This window comes from Coregonus lavaretus, assembly GCF_964263955.1.
Source record: "Coregonus lavaretus genome assembly, chromosome: 7".
Taxonomy (NCBI): Eukaryota; Metazoa; Chordata; class Actinopteri; order Salmoniformes; family Salmonidae; genus Coregonus; species Coregonus lavaretus.
Window position 1 is genome coordinate 34,951,291 of NC_139994.1, and position 16,930 is coordinate 34,968,220.

At 42.3% G+C, this 16,930-nt stretch overlaps 1 protein-coding gene and 1 pseudogene across 2 annotated transcripts; one reads left to right on the top strand and one right to left on the bottom strand.

Moving 5' to 3' along the window:
- The first annotated feature begins 230 nt into the window (after positions 1–230).
- Positions 231–2,450, top strand: rps27.1 (ribosomal protein S27 isoform 1). The gene is made up of 4 exons (XM_084165495.1): positions 231–266; positions 1,018–1,126; positions 1,393–1,503; positions 2,183–2,450. The coding sequence occupies exons 1-4, from the start codon at positions 261–263 to the stop codon at positions 2,209–2,211; spliced, it is 255 nt and encodes an 84-aa protein (XP_084021621.1). The 5' UTR covers positions 231–260; the 3' UTR covers positions 2,212–2,450.
- An 882-nt stretch (positions 2,451–3,332) lies between these two features.
- Positions 3,333–14,873, bottom strand: LOC311132854 (small conductance calcium-activated potassium channel protein 2-like; annotated as a pseudogene). Its single transcript has 9 exons — positions 14,025–14,873; positions 13,454–13,549; positions 12,804–13,085; positions 11,874–11,995; positions 5,166–5,307; positions 4,405–4,515; positions 4,048–4,175; positions 3,722–3,791; positions 3,333–3,559 (listed from the first exon to the last, which is right to left on the bottom strand). The product of its transcript is annotated as a small conductance calcium-activated potassium channel protein 2-like (transcript).
- Between the last annotated feature and the right edge of the window lie 2,057 nt (positions 14,874–16,930).

Sequence of the window (16,930 nt, forward strand, 5' to 3'; positions counted from 1 at the left end):
AATTGTGATGTGTTCTGTCATCCATGGGTCTGGGGATATGACATCGCTAGAGAAGTCTGATAAAAGACAATACATCTGTTGGCTAAATATCTACCTAATTGAATACTGGTGCAATTAATCAATGTGTTTTGACCTTACAAATATGTCCACCAACCTCCTCTAATTCACTCACTTCCTGCCCGTGCACAAAACCAGTGTCAATATGAACCCTCTGTTTCCGGCAATGCCTCCTTTCCGGCAGCGGCTATTTCCTCGCCAACATGCCAGTGAGTATCGGAGCCTGACATAATCACAATTTTACCGTTCATATGGGGCTTTAGATGCCAATACTGGAGTCAGTCAATGCATAATAAATGCGAGTACTGAGTGTTGTGTGTTTTAGCTCTGTCGGCCCATTCAGTGCCGAGGTGTTGCTATCACAATATTTCACATATGCACGCATTGTGATACAAGATGGCGGCCTACATATCGCAAACATGGAGAAAGAGTAACCTGAAAATTGAACATTGTCTGACTATATACGCGCAATAGCGACCATTGTTAACTATACTATCGACGTGTGTACTAGTAGATCGTGTAGTGCCAGTTACTGCTCAAATCCTAAGTGAAAAGTAATTATTATATTGCCTCGAACAATGGTCAGCGTTGACGTTACCTAATCCAGTCAGCAAGAGTTCAAGGTGGTAGCTATGAGGTTTTGGATCGCAAATTCATTACAATTCCTTGGCAATATCACCCGCAGCAATTTTCCTATTTTAATGTCAATTTCAACTAGGTTTGAGTGAGTGATATGTGATACCATTTGTATGTAATTCAACTGGCTGTGAGCCAACACTCCTTGTGGATTGTGTATCTGACATAGCTACATCTCGGTATCATCCACTAGTTTTCTCTGGATAAGGGGGTCTGCTAATTGACTAATGTTAAATGCACTGTCTGTCACTTGTAAATAGTTGTCCTAACTACTCAAACTAAATGTAATGTTCTAAGCAGTCTTGTTTGTCCACTCTTCTGCAGCTCGCAAAAGACTTGTTACACCCATCCCCTGAGGAGGAGAAGAGGAGCCACAAGAAGAAGCGTCTCGTCCAGAGCCCTAACTCCTATTTCATGGATGTTAAGTGCCCAGGTAGATCCCCCCGCTCTTTCCTTCATTGGACTCATGTTTGAAGTGCCACCATGTCTATCTGAATGCAGTAGCTTAATGAGTCCTGCCCTAACATTGTATTTATTAGGATGCAAATGGGGCGGGACCTACCAGAATTTGTCCAATAAGAAATGCTTGTTTTATTAGTTTCTTTGCTACTGTGTGCACTAGGGAATATACCCCAAGCACTAATGATGCTGGTCTTCAGATGGGCTGTGTTAATGGTTGTATGTTTCTGTTTCCCTCAGGATGCTACAAGATTACAACTGTGTTCAGCCACGCCCAGACGGTCGTACTGTGTGTGGGTTGCTCCACAGTTCTGTGTCAGCCCACTGGCGGCAAAGCACGTCTCACAGAGGGTCAGTAGTCTCAGTATTCTGCCCCCCCCCCCGGGGTTTTCCAACTCATGTTGGAGAGTGGATAGTCTCTAATAATTTAATGTCTATGGAAAAACAATAGTTTTAAGTACAGCATGTCAATATTTATTGATGTATTTGGTCCTGTTGTCAGTTACTATGTTAACGGACTAGTAATTTTACTGTCTGATTGGCACAGATTAATTCAGACAGACTTGTCACATTCACTGTAAACATTAATGGCTCAAATCTTTATCAAATGACCTGGCTGCACTGTCAAGTGACTGGACTGCCACCCCCATGGTGGTTCTTTCATTCCAGTGCCAGATGATAAACGTCAGTTTGCGGAAGGGTTGGGCTAGATCACTGGCTCTCTCCTTTCGAAGGCTGAGAACAAGATGCAAGTTATGGTGCTACTTATTATTTAGGAGTTGCAGTACACTGGATTCCAACATTGCAGAACCTTACTATGGCTTTGGCAGATTTGAAATTATTGTTTTGGCAGTGAAAGCTTTCGTGCCATTTAGACTGTTTAGCACTAGATGCTGTAAATATGCAACCGAATGAACACTGTGTCCTGCTACTCTCTCCTCATTCAGATTGTAGTGCGATCAGTGGTCGTGTGTAGCGGTAATGACCTCTTTGTCTCAGTGGCCTGACTGTCATTTTCTCTCTCCATCAGGGTGCTCATTCAGGAGGAAGCAGCATTAGTTGTACTCCCGATGCCCTGGTAGAGATGTAAGGGAGAGGAGGGGTTGGACAGGTTGATTTCAGCAATTCCAGCCTCGACACAGCAGTCACTGCATCCAAGAAACAACGGATTGATCTAGAAGTGCTCACGACGTCTGGACACCAGATTGGATTACTCATTCTATGTGATAGTCCTATTTGTTGCTGTAACTGAACCCTCCAACCCAGTCTCTTAATAAAAGATGGTTTTGGCTAAAGAATTGGGGTGGTTTGTACTTTTGTTCCCTTTTCCATATTTGCCTATGATGCCATTGAAAGGCTGTTCTACTGTAAAGTTACTGGTCAAATTCCTGCCTGAATTCATTGCAGATGTATGCCAGACCTTACAACGCCGGGATCGGTGTTTAAGATATCGGCTGAACACATGATATAGCAATCTGATGCCCGACTGCACAGTGGATGACGTGGCACGCAACACCTGCGCATCTAGTTGGGCAGGAACTCGACCACTGGCATCTGTTTTCATAGCCTGTTACAAGAAAGTGAGCGCTCGTTTTTTCATGAAAATACATAAAGGAACAATGTCATCATATGCAATTAACTATTTGACACATGACAAGAATGTAACTTAATTTATTAATGGTTACTGTAAATCATACAATTCAATAAAAACCAGATATTTGGATATTACTGGACTCCACCAAATACTACCATGCCAATCTACCTAGCAGTGTGAAATTACAAAATACATTAGTTACGAAACGCAGGGAAATGTACAATTTACAACATTCAGTGCACATGCTGGCTAACAATACTTTTTTGTTCAATTGTGATTCAGAGAATGTTATAATCAAGACTAGTATCACCAAGGTTTTTGGGCCAGTATGGGTCACTTATCAGTACTGCATATAGTCTGGGTGTTGGCTCATTGTAATTCTAGTTTTATTTGATCAAATCCATCCCTTATTGCTTTGACACATTCTTTACGTACACTTTGAATAGTTATTCCTATAAAGTATCTTTTGAAGATCATCTAAATCCTATCTTTATCCTGATCCCAACTTTTCCCCATCAATTTCTTTCTACCTCTCCCTGTAACAACACACATCGCATACCTCCTCCCATCTGTCTTGCTATCTTACCTATCCTGCCCTCCCATGCTCCGTGTCACTGCCTGCTCCTCCCTCTCCCTGAGCAGGTGGCGGATGGAAGAGTTTTGTGTGGCGAGGGTGCTAGAGAGGAGGGGCATCAGGGTCCTAAAGCCTTCTCTCAGCTCCTCCACATTCTGCTGCAGACTGTTTATGTGTGTTTCCAGGTCCCCTCGGCATCCACTCACCTCTGACAGCACGTCATACATCAGATTCTGCATCTACATGGGAAAGAGGTGCAGAAGAGTAGTCTGAGAATGAGAGGGGGCAATGAGATCACATTTAGAAGATCGCTGATGGCTCCCGTCTCTAGAATATTGGTCATATTTGGTTGTTGCAACAGTAGTAGGTGAACCTAATGGGTAACCGTGCCTGTCTCTCACCTTGCAGAGATCCACCAGCGAGTTGGCCTGGTCAGCCAACTTCCTCCTCTCCATCTTCACATCACGCAGCCTGGGGTGAACACACAGAGGAAGATTTCTAACATTCAGATATAACAATCACAGGACAGGTACAACAAATTGAAAATATAATTAATGATGAACAGAGAATGACCATTTCTGTATTACAGTTGGCGCTTTCACAAGTTCTAGAGTTCTAACACCCCTGTGCATGTGGTGTAATGTGTAACCTCATTGATATTTCAGAGGGGAATATCTAAGCTGATTGGTGGGTTACTTGGGGAAGTGTGTTCTGATTGGTGCCTTACCGGTGGATTGCAAGCAGCAGCTTCCTCTGGTGCATGCGTACTCTGCAGTGGTCTCTCTCCCTAGTCAGTTTGGTGTGTTTGTAGATCATCCAAGTCTCTCTTAGTACATTTGCTGCAGCAATTTTTATCTGGAAAATAACAATTGTTTTATCGTCCAACACTCAGTTTTCAATGGCTGCGTCCCAAATGGCACCCTATTACTGGTGCACTATATAGGGAATAGAGTGCCATTTGGGATACAACCCATGATTCATACAACTCTACAAGCCAACAGTGAATGTCTCACATCACATGTTAAGTCAAGGTTCCAAAGACCACTATTGAATACATTCACATGTTAAGTCAGGTGAGTTTTACCCCTTTTGTAAAGTGGGAGTCCATCATGAAGTTGTGGACGTGTTTCTCTGCCCTGGTCAGCTCCAGTTTCCTGGCAACCACGGCAACCACCAGCACTGTGCAACCAGCCCCCTTGTGTGTGTGTGCGTTTGTGCATGTGTGTATGACAGAGAGAGAAATAAACAAAACAAAAAAGATTAAAGGCCCAGTGCAGTCAAAAACTAGATTTTCCTGTGTTTTATTTCCACACTAGGAATAATACTGTAAAAATGATGATAATGCCCTTTTAGTGTAAGAGCTATTTGAAAAGACCGCCTGAAATGTCAGCCTGTTTTGGTGGGATGGAGTTTTGGCCTGCCTGTTGACATCACCAGGCGGTAAATTAGATAAGAATAAGAAAGAGAGTTCCAAACCTCTCTGCCAATAACAGCCAGTTTTCAGTTTTCCCCTCCCCACTCAGACCACTCCCAGACAGTCCTAGCTAAATTCTTGCTTGAGATATTGGTCTTGCTAGGAAGTTATTTTTGTTTCTTTTTCACCATTTTAATTGAGAACAATCACAGTACAGTACTTAATTGTTACCCAGAAATGATTTGATATTGAGATAAAAATGGCTGCATTGGGCCTTTAAGGAAAAGAAGACAGTATGCTAATGACCATAATTACAATGATTCCTACCCCCTTCTCTTTTCTTTAAAGATTTCATCTAATTATTCCCACGCACCTGCAACAAGCCAACTCAGCTGTGCGGGTGCTTTTCCTATTTTGCTGAAACTGCTTACCATGATGCCAGTGAGTAGACAGATGCTGCGGCCACAGTAGGTGTGGGGAACAACATCCCCGTAACCAATGGACAAGAAGGTGACTGAGACCATCCACAGGGCCTCCATGTAGTTACTGCTCAGGTCCTTATAGTTGTGGTGTCTAGAGGACAGGGGAGGGATGATGGTTCAGCTTTTCCTCTGTCTCGTCCACTCTTAACATATTAACATTTAACAAATAAACTAGTTTTAGTCTAGGAGTGTGATATTTCACTGTATTTTTTATATGACTGACGGCCCATCTGATATCAGTCACAGCACAGGTTGGTCCAAGTCATATAGTCACCAAGGCCGGGATTAATTCGAAGGCAAGTCACAGCACGGCGCACTGCACTACCGACAATGCATCTTTTAAAGGCCATTTCCCCGACATTTGGAGAGATTGCATTCATTTGCAGAGATTGCAGAGATTGCATAAATGCTGCGGATGTCTGCATAAATTACCTTTAAAAGGCGCATTATCTGTAGTGTAGTGCGCAACACGCCTTTGAATCAGTGTTCATTTTGGCCCTTTTTTAAAATGTAATCTAGTCTTAGTCATTTTGACAAAAATATCATTGTCTTAGTCACATTTTTGTCATTTAAATAATGATTTAGTCTAGTTATTGTCAAAATGACAAAAACAGTGGGCCATTTTAGTCAATTAAATGCCCTTTAATTTGAGTCACATTTGAGTCATTAACCTATAGTAAACATACAGTGTATTCGGAAAGTATTCAGACCCCTTCACTTTTTCCACATTTTGTTACGTTACAGTCTAAAATTGATGAAAACATTTTTTTGCACCTTTATTAAAAATAAAAAACAGAAATATTACATTTACATATGTATTCAGACCCTTTACTCAGTACTTTGTTGAAGCACCTTTGTCAGCGATTACAGCCTTGAGTCGTCTTGGGTATGATGCTACAAGCTTGGGACACCTGTATTTGGGAAGTTTCTCCCATTCTTCTCTGCAGATCCTCTCAAGCTCTGTCAGGTTGGATGGGGAGCATCGCTGCACAGCCATTTTCAGGTCTCTCCAGAGATGTTAGATTGGGTTCAAGTCTAGGCCACTCAAGGACATTCAGAGACTTGTCCCGAAGCCACTCCTGCATTGTCTTGGCTGTGTGCTTAGGGTCGTTGTCCAGTTGGAAGGTGAACCTTCACTCCAGTCTGAGGTCCTGAGCGCTCTGGAGCAGGTTTTCATCAAGGATCTGTCTGTACTTTGCTCCGTTCATCTTTCCCTCATTTACATTTACATCATTCAGCAGATGATCCTCGATCCTGACTAATCCCTGCTGCTGAAAACCATCCCCACAGCATGATGCTGCCACCACCATGCTTCACCGTAGGGATGGTATTGGCCAGGTAATGAGCGGTGCCTGGTTTCCTCCAGACGTGACGCTTGGCATTCAGGCCAAAGAATCAATCTCGGTTTCATCAGACCAGAGAATCTTGTTTTTCATGGTCTGAGAGTCCTTTAGGTGCCTTTTGGCAAACTCCAAGCGGGCGGTCATGTGCCTTTTACTGAGGAGTGGCTTCCGTCTGGCCACTCTACCATACAGATTGGTGGAGTGCTGCAGAGATGGTTGTCCTTCTGGAAGGTTCTCCCATCTTCACAGAGGAACTCTGGAGCTCTGTCAGAGTGACCATTGGGTTCTTTGTCACCTCCCTGACCGAGGCCCTTCTCCCCGATTGCTCAGTTTGGCCGGGGGCCAGCTCTAGGAAGAGTCTTAGTGGTTCCAAACTTCTTCCATTTAAGAATGATGGAGGCCACTGTGTTCTTGGGGACCTTCAATGCTGCAGACATTTTTTAGTACCCTTCCCCAGATCTGTGCCTCGACACAATCCTGTCTCGGAGCTCTATGGACAATTCCTTTGACCTCATGGCTTGTTTTTTGCTCTAACATGCACTGTCAACTGTGGGACCTTATATAGACAGGTGTGTGCCTTTCCAAATGATTTCCAATCAATTGAATTTACCACAGGTGGACTCCAATCAAGTTGTAGAAATATCTCAAGGATGATCAATGGAAACAGGATGCACGTGAGCTCAATTTCGAGTCTCATAGCAAAGGGTTCGAATACTAATGTAAATAAGGTATTTCTGTTTTTTATTTGTAATACATTTGCTAACCTTTGTAAAAACCTGTTTTCGCTTTGTCATTATGGGGTATTGTGTGTAGATTGATAAGGACCTTTGTAATTTCATCCATTTTAGAATAAGGCTGTAACCTAAAGTCAAGGGGTCTGAATACTTTCTGAATGCACTGTATATCGATGTGTGCCCGATGCCGTCCCTCATCTCGGATTCTCCGCTGGGCGCGCAATATCAAGTGCGCCTATTGGCTATGTGTGTGGTCTCAATCAAATGATCCATAGCCTATATACTACGAAGTGCATGCTCGGAGAAGCACAGAGCAGTTATATTTCTAAGATAGCTGCTGGGATTGTGTAAATACAAATAGGCTGCATTACACACTGTAATGGACATTCCAACCCAGAGCCCCGGCCTGCTCTGCTCTTGCTGATCAACAACTTGTGTGCTGCGTAACCAATGGCTGTGCTGTGTAGGTATAAGGTGGCAGGTCAGGAGGAGAGTCAAAGGCTTGTTCAGAAAATAATTTATTGCACACGAACTAGCATATAGCCTATGTTCTGTTCAGTTTGAGAAGGAGAGTGCAAAGATGTAAGCATAATTCATTTCAACCGTCTTCATTTTAAGTAGACTTTACTAACAAGAGGGCTTTGTGTTGGAGCCTATTTCTTCCTATTTAAGAAATAAGAGGTTGTTTGACAGACGAAATTGGGCTATAGGCTGCTAACGTTATATCCATAGATTTGTTGGTCAGTTCCTCCACCCACCATACACTCTTTACATGTGAAGGGCTGTGAAGTTAAAACCAAGACTCGAATTGAGGGGGTAAGAAAATGGCAAAAAGCACTTGTAAACTTAAGATTTTGAAGAAAATAAAACGGATCCGATTATATAAAGTCATCTATAACAGCGCTTTGGTCCACGATGCTTTATGGTACAAACAAGCTGTAAAATACCCGGGAAAGACGTGACTCGGATGCATATGGGTATATATAATTGTTTTGTTTCTTTGACATTCAGAGGAGACAAAAAGTGTACTTTGCTTGGGAAGTAATCTAATTCTGTCACTATCAATTGATTAAGCTATTCATTTTCTAATGAGGTCTCAGATTTAATTATTTGCAAACAGGGACAGTTTCGTTGCAAACAATACACACTGATTTGGCATCGGATAAATATGATAAGATGAACACATAAACCACATAAGCCCGTTATTTCGGTAATTTGTGTGGTATTAAAAAAGATTAAGCTAATATGTAAAATGACGTAGAATTGTATGACATTTTTGTAAAAGGCATTCTTTTTTCTCGTACCTGCAAATATAATGATAGATTCATGCAATGCTTTTACTATAAAGGAGATCTTTCCACTCCTACTTTTGTCCACCGTGGTCCGTGAACCCGAAATCTTCTGGGCCGCAGCCCTGTGCGCTATCAAAATTTCGGCGTTGCCATGTAATGCGTACTGAACAAAGAACAGTTTCTAAAACTGCACATCTAAGGCTCTGGTCTTTCCTAGAAGTAAGGGTAAAGGGTATAAATGTTCTCTGCTATCCACTTTGTTTTAATTATTATTTTGGGTATAGTGGAGGGTAACTTGTTTAGTTAATTATCCAGTATTTTACTGAAGGGAGGGCCATCCAATTTCATTTCAGAGAAATCCGACTTCCTCCACGTAACCCTTATTATAAATAACGTTCACTCCCTAACAAGAATAATATGGCAACTACTGTCTAATAATAATAACAATGAAATAATAATAAATAATAAAAATGACAGCATAAAAAAGTTGTTTTACAACTAATAAAAACTACTGCTACAACTACTAAATCAACTAATACAATTACCTATAATATATACATGCATGCACAAGCATGATTCTCCCTGTGACACAGCCTGGTCTCATACACTAGACGTCACATAGTAAATGTAATCCCAGAACACTCAAATTAGTATGATATGTTACACTTGGTATGGTTACATAAGACAGATGGTTACTTAAGGTAAAAACGAAAGGAGAATGGTTGGTTGGAGTGGATGGGTAGGCGTATAACGCAAGCGTCTTGCAACCCAAAGGTTGCGAGTTTGAATCTCATCACGGAAAACTTTAGCATTTTAGCTAATTAGCAACTTTTGAACGACTTACTACTTTTCAGCTACTTTCAACTACGTAACATGTTAGCTAATCCTTCCCCTAACCCTTTTGGTTAGCCCTTCCCCTAACACTTTAACCTAACTCCTAAATTTAACCCTTACCCCTAAACCCAGCTAACAGCTAATGTTAGCCACCTATCTATAATTCATAACATATCATACGTTTTGGCAATTCGTCACATATTGTGCATTTTGCAAATTGGTAACATATTATACATTTTGCAAATTGGTAACATATAATATGCATTGTAATTCGTAAGATAGCTTACGAAATGGGTGATGGACATCCACAAATTCATACATAGATAGGAAATGTAACATATCATACTATATGGAGTGTCTCGGATTTATGTACAGAATAATACAAAATGCTCTGAGACCAGGTTGGTTAGTGAAGCTTATCGGAGGCCGAGCAGGTACCGAGCCTGTCTGCCCACACTCATCCCTTGCTTCACCGCAGCTCACCAACTGATGTACAGTCGTGGTCAAAAGTTTTGAGAATGACACAAATATTAATTTTCACAAGGTCTGCTGCCTCAGTTTTTATGATGGCAATTTGCATATACTCCAGAATGTTATGAAGAGTGATCAGATGAATTGCAATTAATTGCAAAGTCCCTCTTTGCCATGAAAATGAACTTAATCCCCCAAAAAACATTTCCACTGCATTTCAGCCCTGCCAAAAAAGGACCAGCTGACATAATGTCAGTGATTCTCTTGTTAACACATGTGAGAGTGTTCACGAGGACAAGGCTGGAGATCACTCTGTCATGCTGATTGAGTTAGAATAACAGACTGGAAGCTTTAAAAGGAGGGTGGTGCTTGAAATCATTGTTCTTCCTCTGTTAACCATGGTTACCTGCAAGGAAACACGTGCCGTCATCATTGCTTTGCACAAAAAGGTCTTCACAGGCAAGGATATTGCTGCTAGTAAGATTGCACCTAAATCAACCATTTATCGGATCATCAAGAACTTCAAGGAGAGAGGTTCAATTGTTGTGAAGAAGGCTTCAGGGCGCCCAAGAAAGTCCAGCAAGCGCCAGGACCGTCTCCTAACGTTGATTCAGCTGCGGGATCGGGGCACCACCAGTGCAGAGCTTGCTCAGGAATGGCAGCAGGCAGGTGTGAGTGCATCTGCACGCACAGTGAGGCAAAGACTTTTGGAGGATGGCCTGGTGTCAAGAAGGGCAGCGAGGAAGCCACTTCTCTCCAAGAAAAACATCAGGGACAGACTGATATTCTGCAAAAGGTACAGGGATTGGACTGCTGAGGACTGGGGTAAAGTCATTCTCTGATGAATCCCCTTTCCAATTGTTTGGGGCATCTGGAAAAAAGCTTGTCCGGAGAAGACAAGTTGAGCGCTACCATCAGTCCTGTTTCATGCCAACAGTAAAGCATCCTGAGACCATTCATGTGTGTGGTTGCTTCTCAGCCAAGGGAGTGGGCTCACTCACAATTTTGCCTAAGAACACAGCCATGAATAAAGAATGGTACCAACACATCCTCCGAGAGCAACTTCTCCCAACCATCCTCCAAGAACAGTTTGGTGACGAACAATGCCTTTTCCAGCATGATGGAGCACCTTGCCATAAGGCAAAAGTGATAACTAAGTTGCTCGGGGAACAAAACATCGAAATGTTGGGTCCATGGCCAGGAAACTCCCCAGACCTTAATCCCATTGAGAACTTGTGGTCAATCCTCAAGAGGCGGGTGGACAAACAAAAACCCACAAATTCTGACAAACTCCAAGCATTGATAATGCAAGAATGGGCTGCCATCAGTCAGGATGTGGCCCAGAAGTTAACTGACAGTATGCCAGGGCAGATTGCAGAGGTCTTGAAAAAGAAGGGTCAACACTGCAAATATTGACTCTTTGCATAAACTTAATGTAATTGTCAATAAAAGCCTTTGACACTTATGGAATGCTTGTAATTATACTTCAGTATACCATAGTAACATCTGACAAAAATATCTAAAAACACTGAAGCAGCAAACTTTGTGAAGACCAATACTTATGTCATTCTCAAAACTTTTGACCACGACTGCAGGCTGTGTTTGCCGGACGCGTCCTTCCCACTGCTAAACAGAATTGCGCTGTGCATTTGTGCTGCTAATATTAATTGTGCTTATCACTGAAAAGCTGTCAATCTCTCCAAAAACTCTTGTCCAGTCCACTTAGTAGTCCGATTTTAGTCACAGAGATAATTTTGTCAAATGAAATAAAAACATATTTTTTGTTTAGTAAAAAAAAGTTCTGGGTCTATTTAGTCAGTTATAGTCTCATTAATTGCCACTGATAAATAGGTGTTTTACTAATATTTTAGTCACTGTTTTTGTTGACAACATTAACACCACTGAATGAATCCCGGCAAAAGTATATTGCCTATTTCCCGCCTTCCTTCCTCACTCTCCTCCTTTCCCTTCTTAGTCACTCACCTCTCACAGACATGTAGGCCCCATGCAGCGACTAGCCACAGAGAGACGCTGAAGATCATCAACACAGTGCCAGGGTAGATGGTCATCAGGGTTTTGACCACAAAACGGCTGTTGAAGTGGATCTGGATACAAGTAATAATAATATTCATATCCACAGTAAGAATGGAGAGAGGTTTGCAAAGCCAAGCGGGAAGTTCAAGGTCATCAGTTTGATCAGTGTTAAAAAAGCAATAACAAGGGAAGGAATTACAGAGGGAGGATTTGGTAGAAACTCAGGAAACCACAGCAGAGAGTGGGAGAGGTAGGCGGGGACAAAGCAGAATGTAGTGTCACTGTCATAGTAGTGTCCTCAACAAACTGAAGTTGTAAAAAAAAAAACACAATAATTACAAAAGCATTGTGAAGACACCGCACAATGGTTGTGTAAACATTTTTGTGCATACAAACTCTCGACATCAGTAGTAAGTACCTTCTCATTCAAGTCGAAACAATGCTATGCCAATATGTTTGCCCCACGGTGACAAATTTGGGATATGGCTTGAAAACGTACATCATCTCAATCCAAGGATGGAAGGTGTAGCTGTACTTCTAATTATCCCATATTGAGAAGATTTAAATACTGCTGGTTGTTATTACATTTCCTTTTTCGTCAGCATGCTCAGCTAGCCAATGCTAAAGCAGCCCATTGGATTCCAATGAAATTGCAACACCTAGCGTTGAGGTGAGTAGCTGCTGGAAGTGTTGTGGAATCCAATGGGCAGCTTTAGCATCGTATCGACTTGAAGGAGAAGGTACTTACTACTGAACTTCAAGTCAAATCCATTTTGGCTATTGTACAACCTGAGTATGTACAAGTCCATTAAAGCAAGTAACCTAAGATTTGAGGGAGAGGTTGCATCACTTGCATGGTGACCAATGTGGACCTCTGACCTTGTTGAGGGCGCCAATGCTGCGAGAGGCGGTGTCTGTGTAGAGTCGGCTGTGCAGCATCAAGGCACGACCCAGGAGGTAGAGTCGCAGGAACATGGGCAGAGCCAGCACGATCTCGAGCTCCGACTCTGACAGCGTGGGGGACATGGCTTTCCATGACAATGGGAGACCCACTGGGAACGGGTGCACCGCCGCTACAAACAGCTCCAGGGCGATCAGGGTCACCCGCTCCATTGTCATGGCGATTCGCCAGTCCTCTGCTCCGTTATCGTGGATGTAGAGCTAACAGTGATGTGAGTATAGGTACAAAGCCATGTCTGAGTTAGAGCATAGATGTAGTATGGAAAATGTATGCACTCATTAACTGTAAGAGCGTCTGCTAAATGACTAAAATGTAAATGTAGTACAGTGTCACTGAGAGTGTAGTCAAAGTGTAATAAATGGTATAACGAGAGGTACCAGACAAGGTTGCCCTCTGTCACCATCTACTTTACCCGTTAGCAATAGAACCTCTACTATACTATAGTCTGGCATATAACAAAAACGATTTTAGAGTAGAATGACTTAAAATAATCTAACCCGAGGGATCATAGCTCGTTTAAGATAGTGAGATATGGGCAGTTTAGTAAGTAGTCAGACAAGTGAATTACCTGCACCTCACAGATGTGGTAGACAATGATCAGGCCCAGCAGGGTAAGAGAGGATAGGCTGATAACAGACTTCATAGCCATGGAGTATATGGAGCTCTGTGGGGGAACACATGTAGTGGACACACTCATCTTAACATACAGTACCCTTCAATTTCTTTTAACATACAGCTGGGATTCAATCCTAGGCGCATTGTAGCGCGCTTGACATTTAAAGGTAATTTCCGATTGATACGATCTCCGCGAACATCTCCGGGAACATTTCCTTTAAAAGGCGCATTGCATCCTGGCCACAGTAACCTTAATTCAAATATGCCATCTTCAGCAACAAACACGGAAGGCCTTCAAATACATTTATCTGAGTAAGAACTAATTATTTCTCACTAATTACCCAGGTGTCCCCAGCATTTAAAAAACTTGATCTGTGCCTGGTTGAACTTGCCTGGCTTAATAAACCTATAGAAAATACCCCTCCCATCTGGCACTCCAGGCAGACTCAAGCAAATGCTCAAAGTATATACAAAAATAAATACAAATTAAGCATTGGAACCCAGATCTGGTCCCCAGTGCTGACCTTACTGTAGATGCTCCAGGAGAGCTCTGTCTCGGTGACCATGACCACCACTCCAAACATGCCCACAGCGAGCGCACAGTCATTCAGCCTCTGCCTCCTCTCAAACAGCGCCCTTCGGCGGACCAGCCTACGACCGATGCTCTGGGTCTTCTTGTGAGGGCAGTCATGGGGACCATCCTTGTGCTCTGCACCACTGCTCTCCTCACCTCCACCATAGGTGCCCTTGGCCTCAGACTTGGTGTGATTCTTGTCCGAGCTGGATGTTTGATTGGGGGCCTGTGGCTGGTAGTCGTCTTTGGTTGTAATGATAATCTCGGGTAGACTCTGGCGGACCTGCATCTCCATTGATGTGGCCTCTAGCCTTCGACCTCCTTTACTGGGTGGCCCACTTTCTGTATCCCTTAAATCCATATGAGACATACAGACTCTGTTGTAGGGTGACTGAGTGGATTTAATGTCCTGCTGGCGCCTCTGTGGGCTTGAACTTTTTGTTTTACTACCCCAAATCCAATCCTTGTGCCCAGCATTCTGTTTATTCTCTGCTGTCTTCTTGCCTCTCTTTTCCTTGTGCACCTCCTTCCCCCTAACCTTTTCCTTATTGTCTCCCCTTCGGGGTGATGAGTGGGATGAGGGTGAGACATATTGGCAGCCGTTGTAATATGAGAGGGCGGGTGATGACTGGGTTCCATCGAGCAACACTGAGTGATCTCCCCCTCTTTGACATGAGTGGTTCCTTCCGCACTGGTTGCCAAAAGCAGGTGGGAGAGGGACCACTTTTGATGGAAGGAGGGGACGTTGATCCTCCTCCTCATTCTGCATTGTCAAGTTCATAGAGGGAGAGGGCTCCATCTAGGGATTGTTACAGGTGTTGAGTTATTACGTTTGAAAGATTTTATGGGGTTTGGAAAGATAAAAAAGTGAGAGAATGCAGCCATTTGGAGTGAAAACAGTACAAATGTATGCGAGGGAAGCATAAAAAAACACAAACTCTATTGTAAAATAAATCTGAGGGGAAGTTGATATGCCTGCGGAATGCTAAGAGATTCACAGAAGACATTCATACTATTCACAGTTCACATATAAACATGAACTCAAATCTTCCTCTGTGATAATAGTTGACATTATATTGACATTTCCCTATGGGGTTTCCATCCAAGATAATATGATAAGACAATGGAAACCTGTTGGAAAAACTTATCTAGAAACACTGTAGAATTATTCAAGTTATTGCAGTACCTGGTAATCTTACCATGTCAATCATCAATCTTCTTGCCAAATTACTATTAAAACCTAGTTGATTCTGCGCAGTCTTACCTCTCCACGTATTTTCAATTCCACCGTTGTTGGATAAGAAGTCTTAAATGTCCCTGTTCCTTTTAACTTCCTTAAATTGTCCTTTAGTCAATATCCTCAAAGTCAACACAAATGAAATGAAGCATCAGTTAAAAAGATCCTGGATATTACCTAACGATAATTAGGTGACAAAACTACAAAAATATATTCAGTTTCTTTAGTCTCTCAGAAATAACATTCTATCAATCCAGCTCCCCTCCCACAGACATAAGTAAAGGTTATGAACTATAATCCATATAGCAGCATATGAACCATATGTCCATGGATATCAATTGTATTATGACTCCTTTATTTAATTATTTTCCAGTATTAAGTTATGTCCATCATGACATCTTTATTTAAGCTGGGCTTATGACTGACTGTAAGATCCACAGTTTCAGTTGTCCCGGTTGCATGGCAAAGTATTTGTCATCTGACAGAATTTTTAAATCAAGTTTGATAGTTCTTTCTCCTCTTTCTCCTTTTGTGTGTTTGTGTGTGTGTGTGTGTGTGTGTGTGTGTTGAATAAGGTAAGAATAGTTGACATTTTGTTTTATTGAGTGATAAGGATTACTATTTTATTGGGTTTTATTTTTATTTTTATTATAGTAATGGGAGCTCGCCAAGCTGGCAATTTGGATCATTTCCCATTTAATCTAAGAGAGTGCGTGATGGTCCTGTGTATCAATGCAGGGGAGGAGATTATAGAATTATGACAGATTAATCAAATTGGTTTGAGAGTCAAGAGATCTGATACTTATGGGCTTATGAAATATGTCACCCTTTAGCCTGACAATGTGGAGAGGGAAATGGTTTTGGAATTAAAGTCATAACAATGACATTCACCATCATTTAACTCTATCTATTAATATGTGACAGATGGGGCTCCAGTTAACAAAGGAAGTCAAGGAGGGGTGGAGAGAGGAGGATAAAGACAGGAATTGTCTATAATCAAAATACAACACATACTCAGAGAGGTCTAATCATCTAGCCTGTATTGCAGTTATACAGCTAGGTGTAAAATAGATAAAATAGGGTAAGTACTCTGTTCAAGGGTACACAGCCGGGGTACATCATCTGGGACTATGATCTGAACCCCAAAAACACTACAGTTCACTTCCCATCGCTCCACTATGCTGTCATGAGAGAGAGAGAGAGAGAGAGAGAGAGAGAGAGAGAGAGAGAGAGAGAGAGAGAGAGAGGGAGGAGAGGGAGAGAGGGAGCGAGAGAAGAGAGAGAGCTATACAAAGAGGTCTAATCATCTAGCCTGTATTGCAGTTATACAGCTGGGTGTAAAATAGATTAGTTAAGGTAAGTAGTCTCTGTTCAAGGCTACACAGCCGAGGTACACAATCTGGGACTGAGAGCTGAACCCCAAAAACACTACAGTTCACTTCCCATCGCTCCACTATGCTGTCACGAGAGAGAGAGCAAGAGAGAGAGCTGTACACAGAGGTCTAATCATCTAACCCATATTGCAGTTATACAGCTGGGTGTAAAATAGATTCATTAGGGTAAGTACTTTGTTCAAGGGTACACAGCCGGGCACGCAATCTGGGACTAAGAGCTGAACC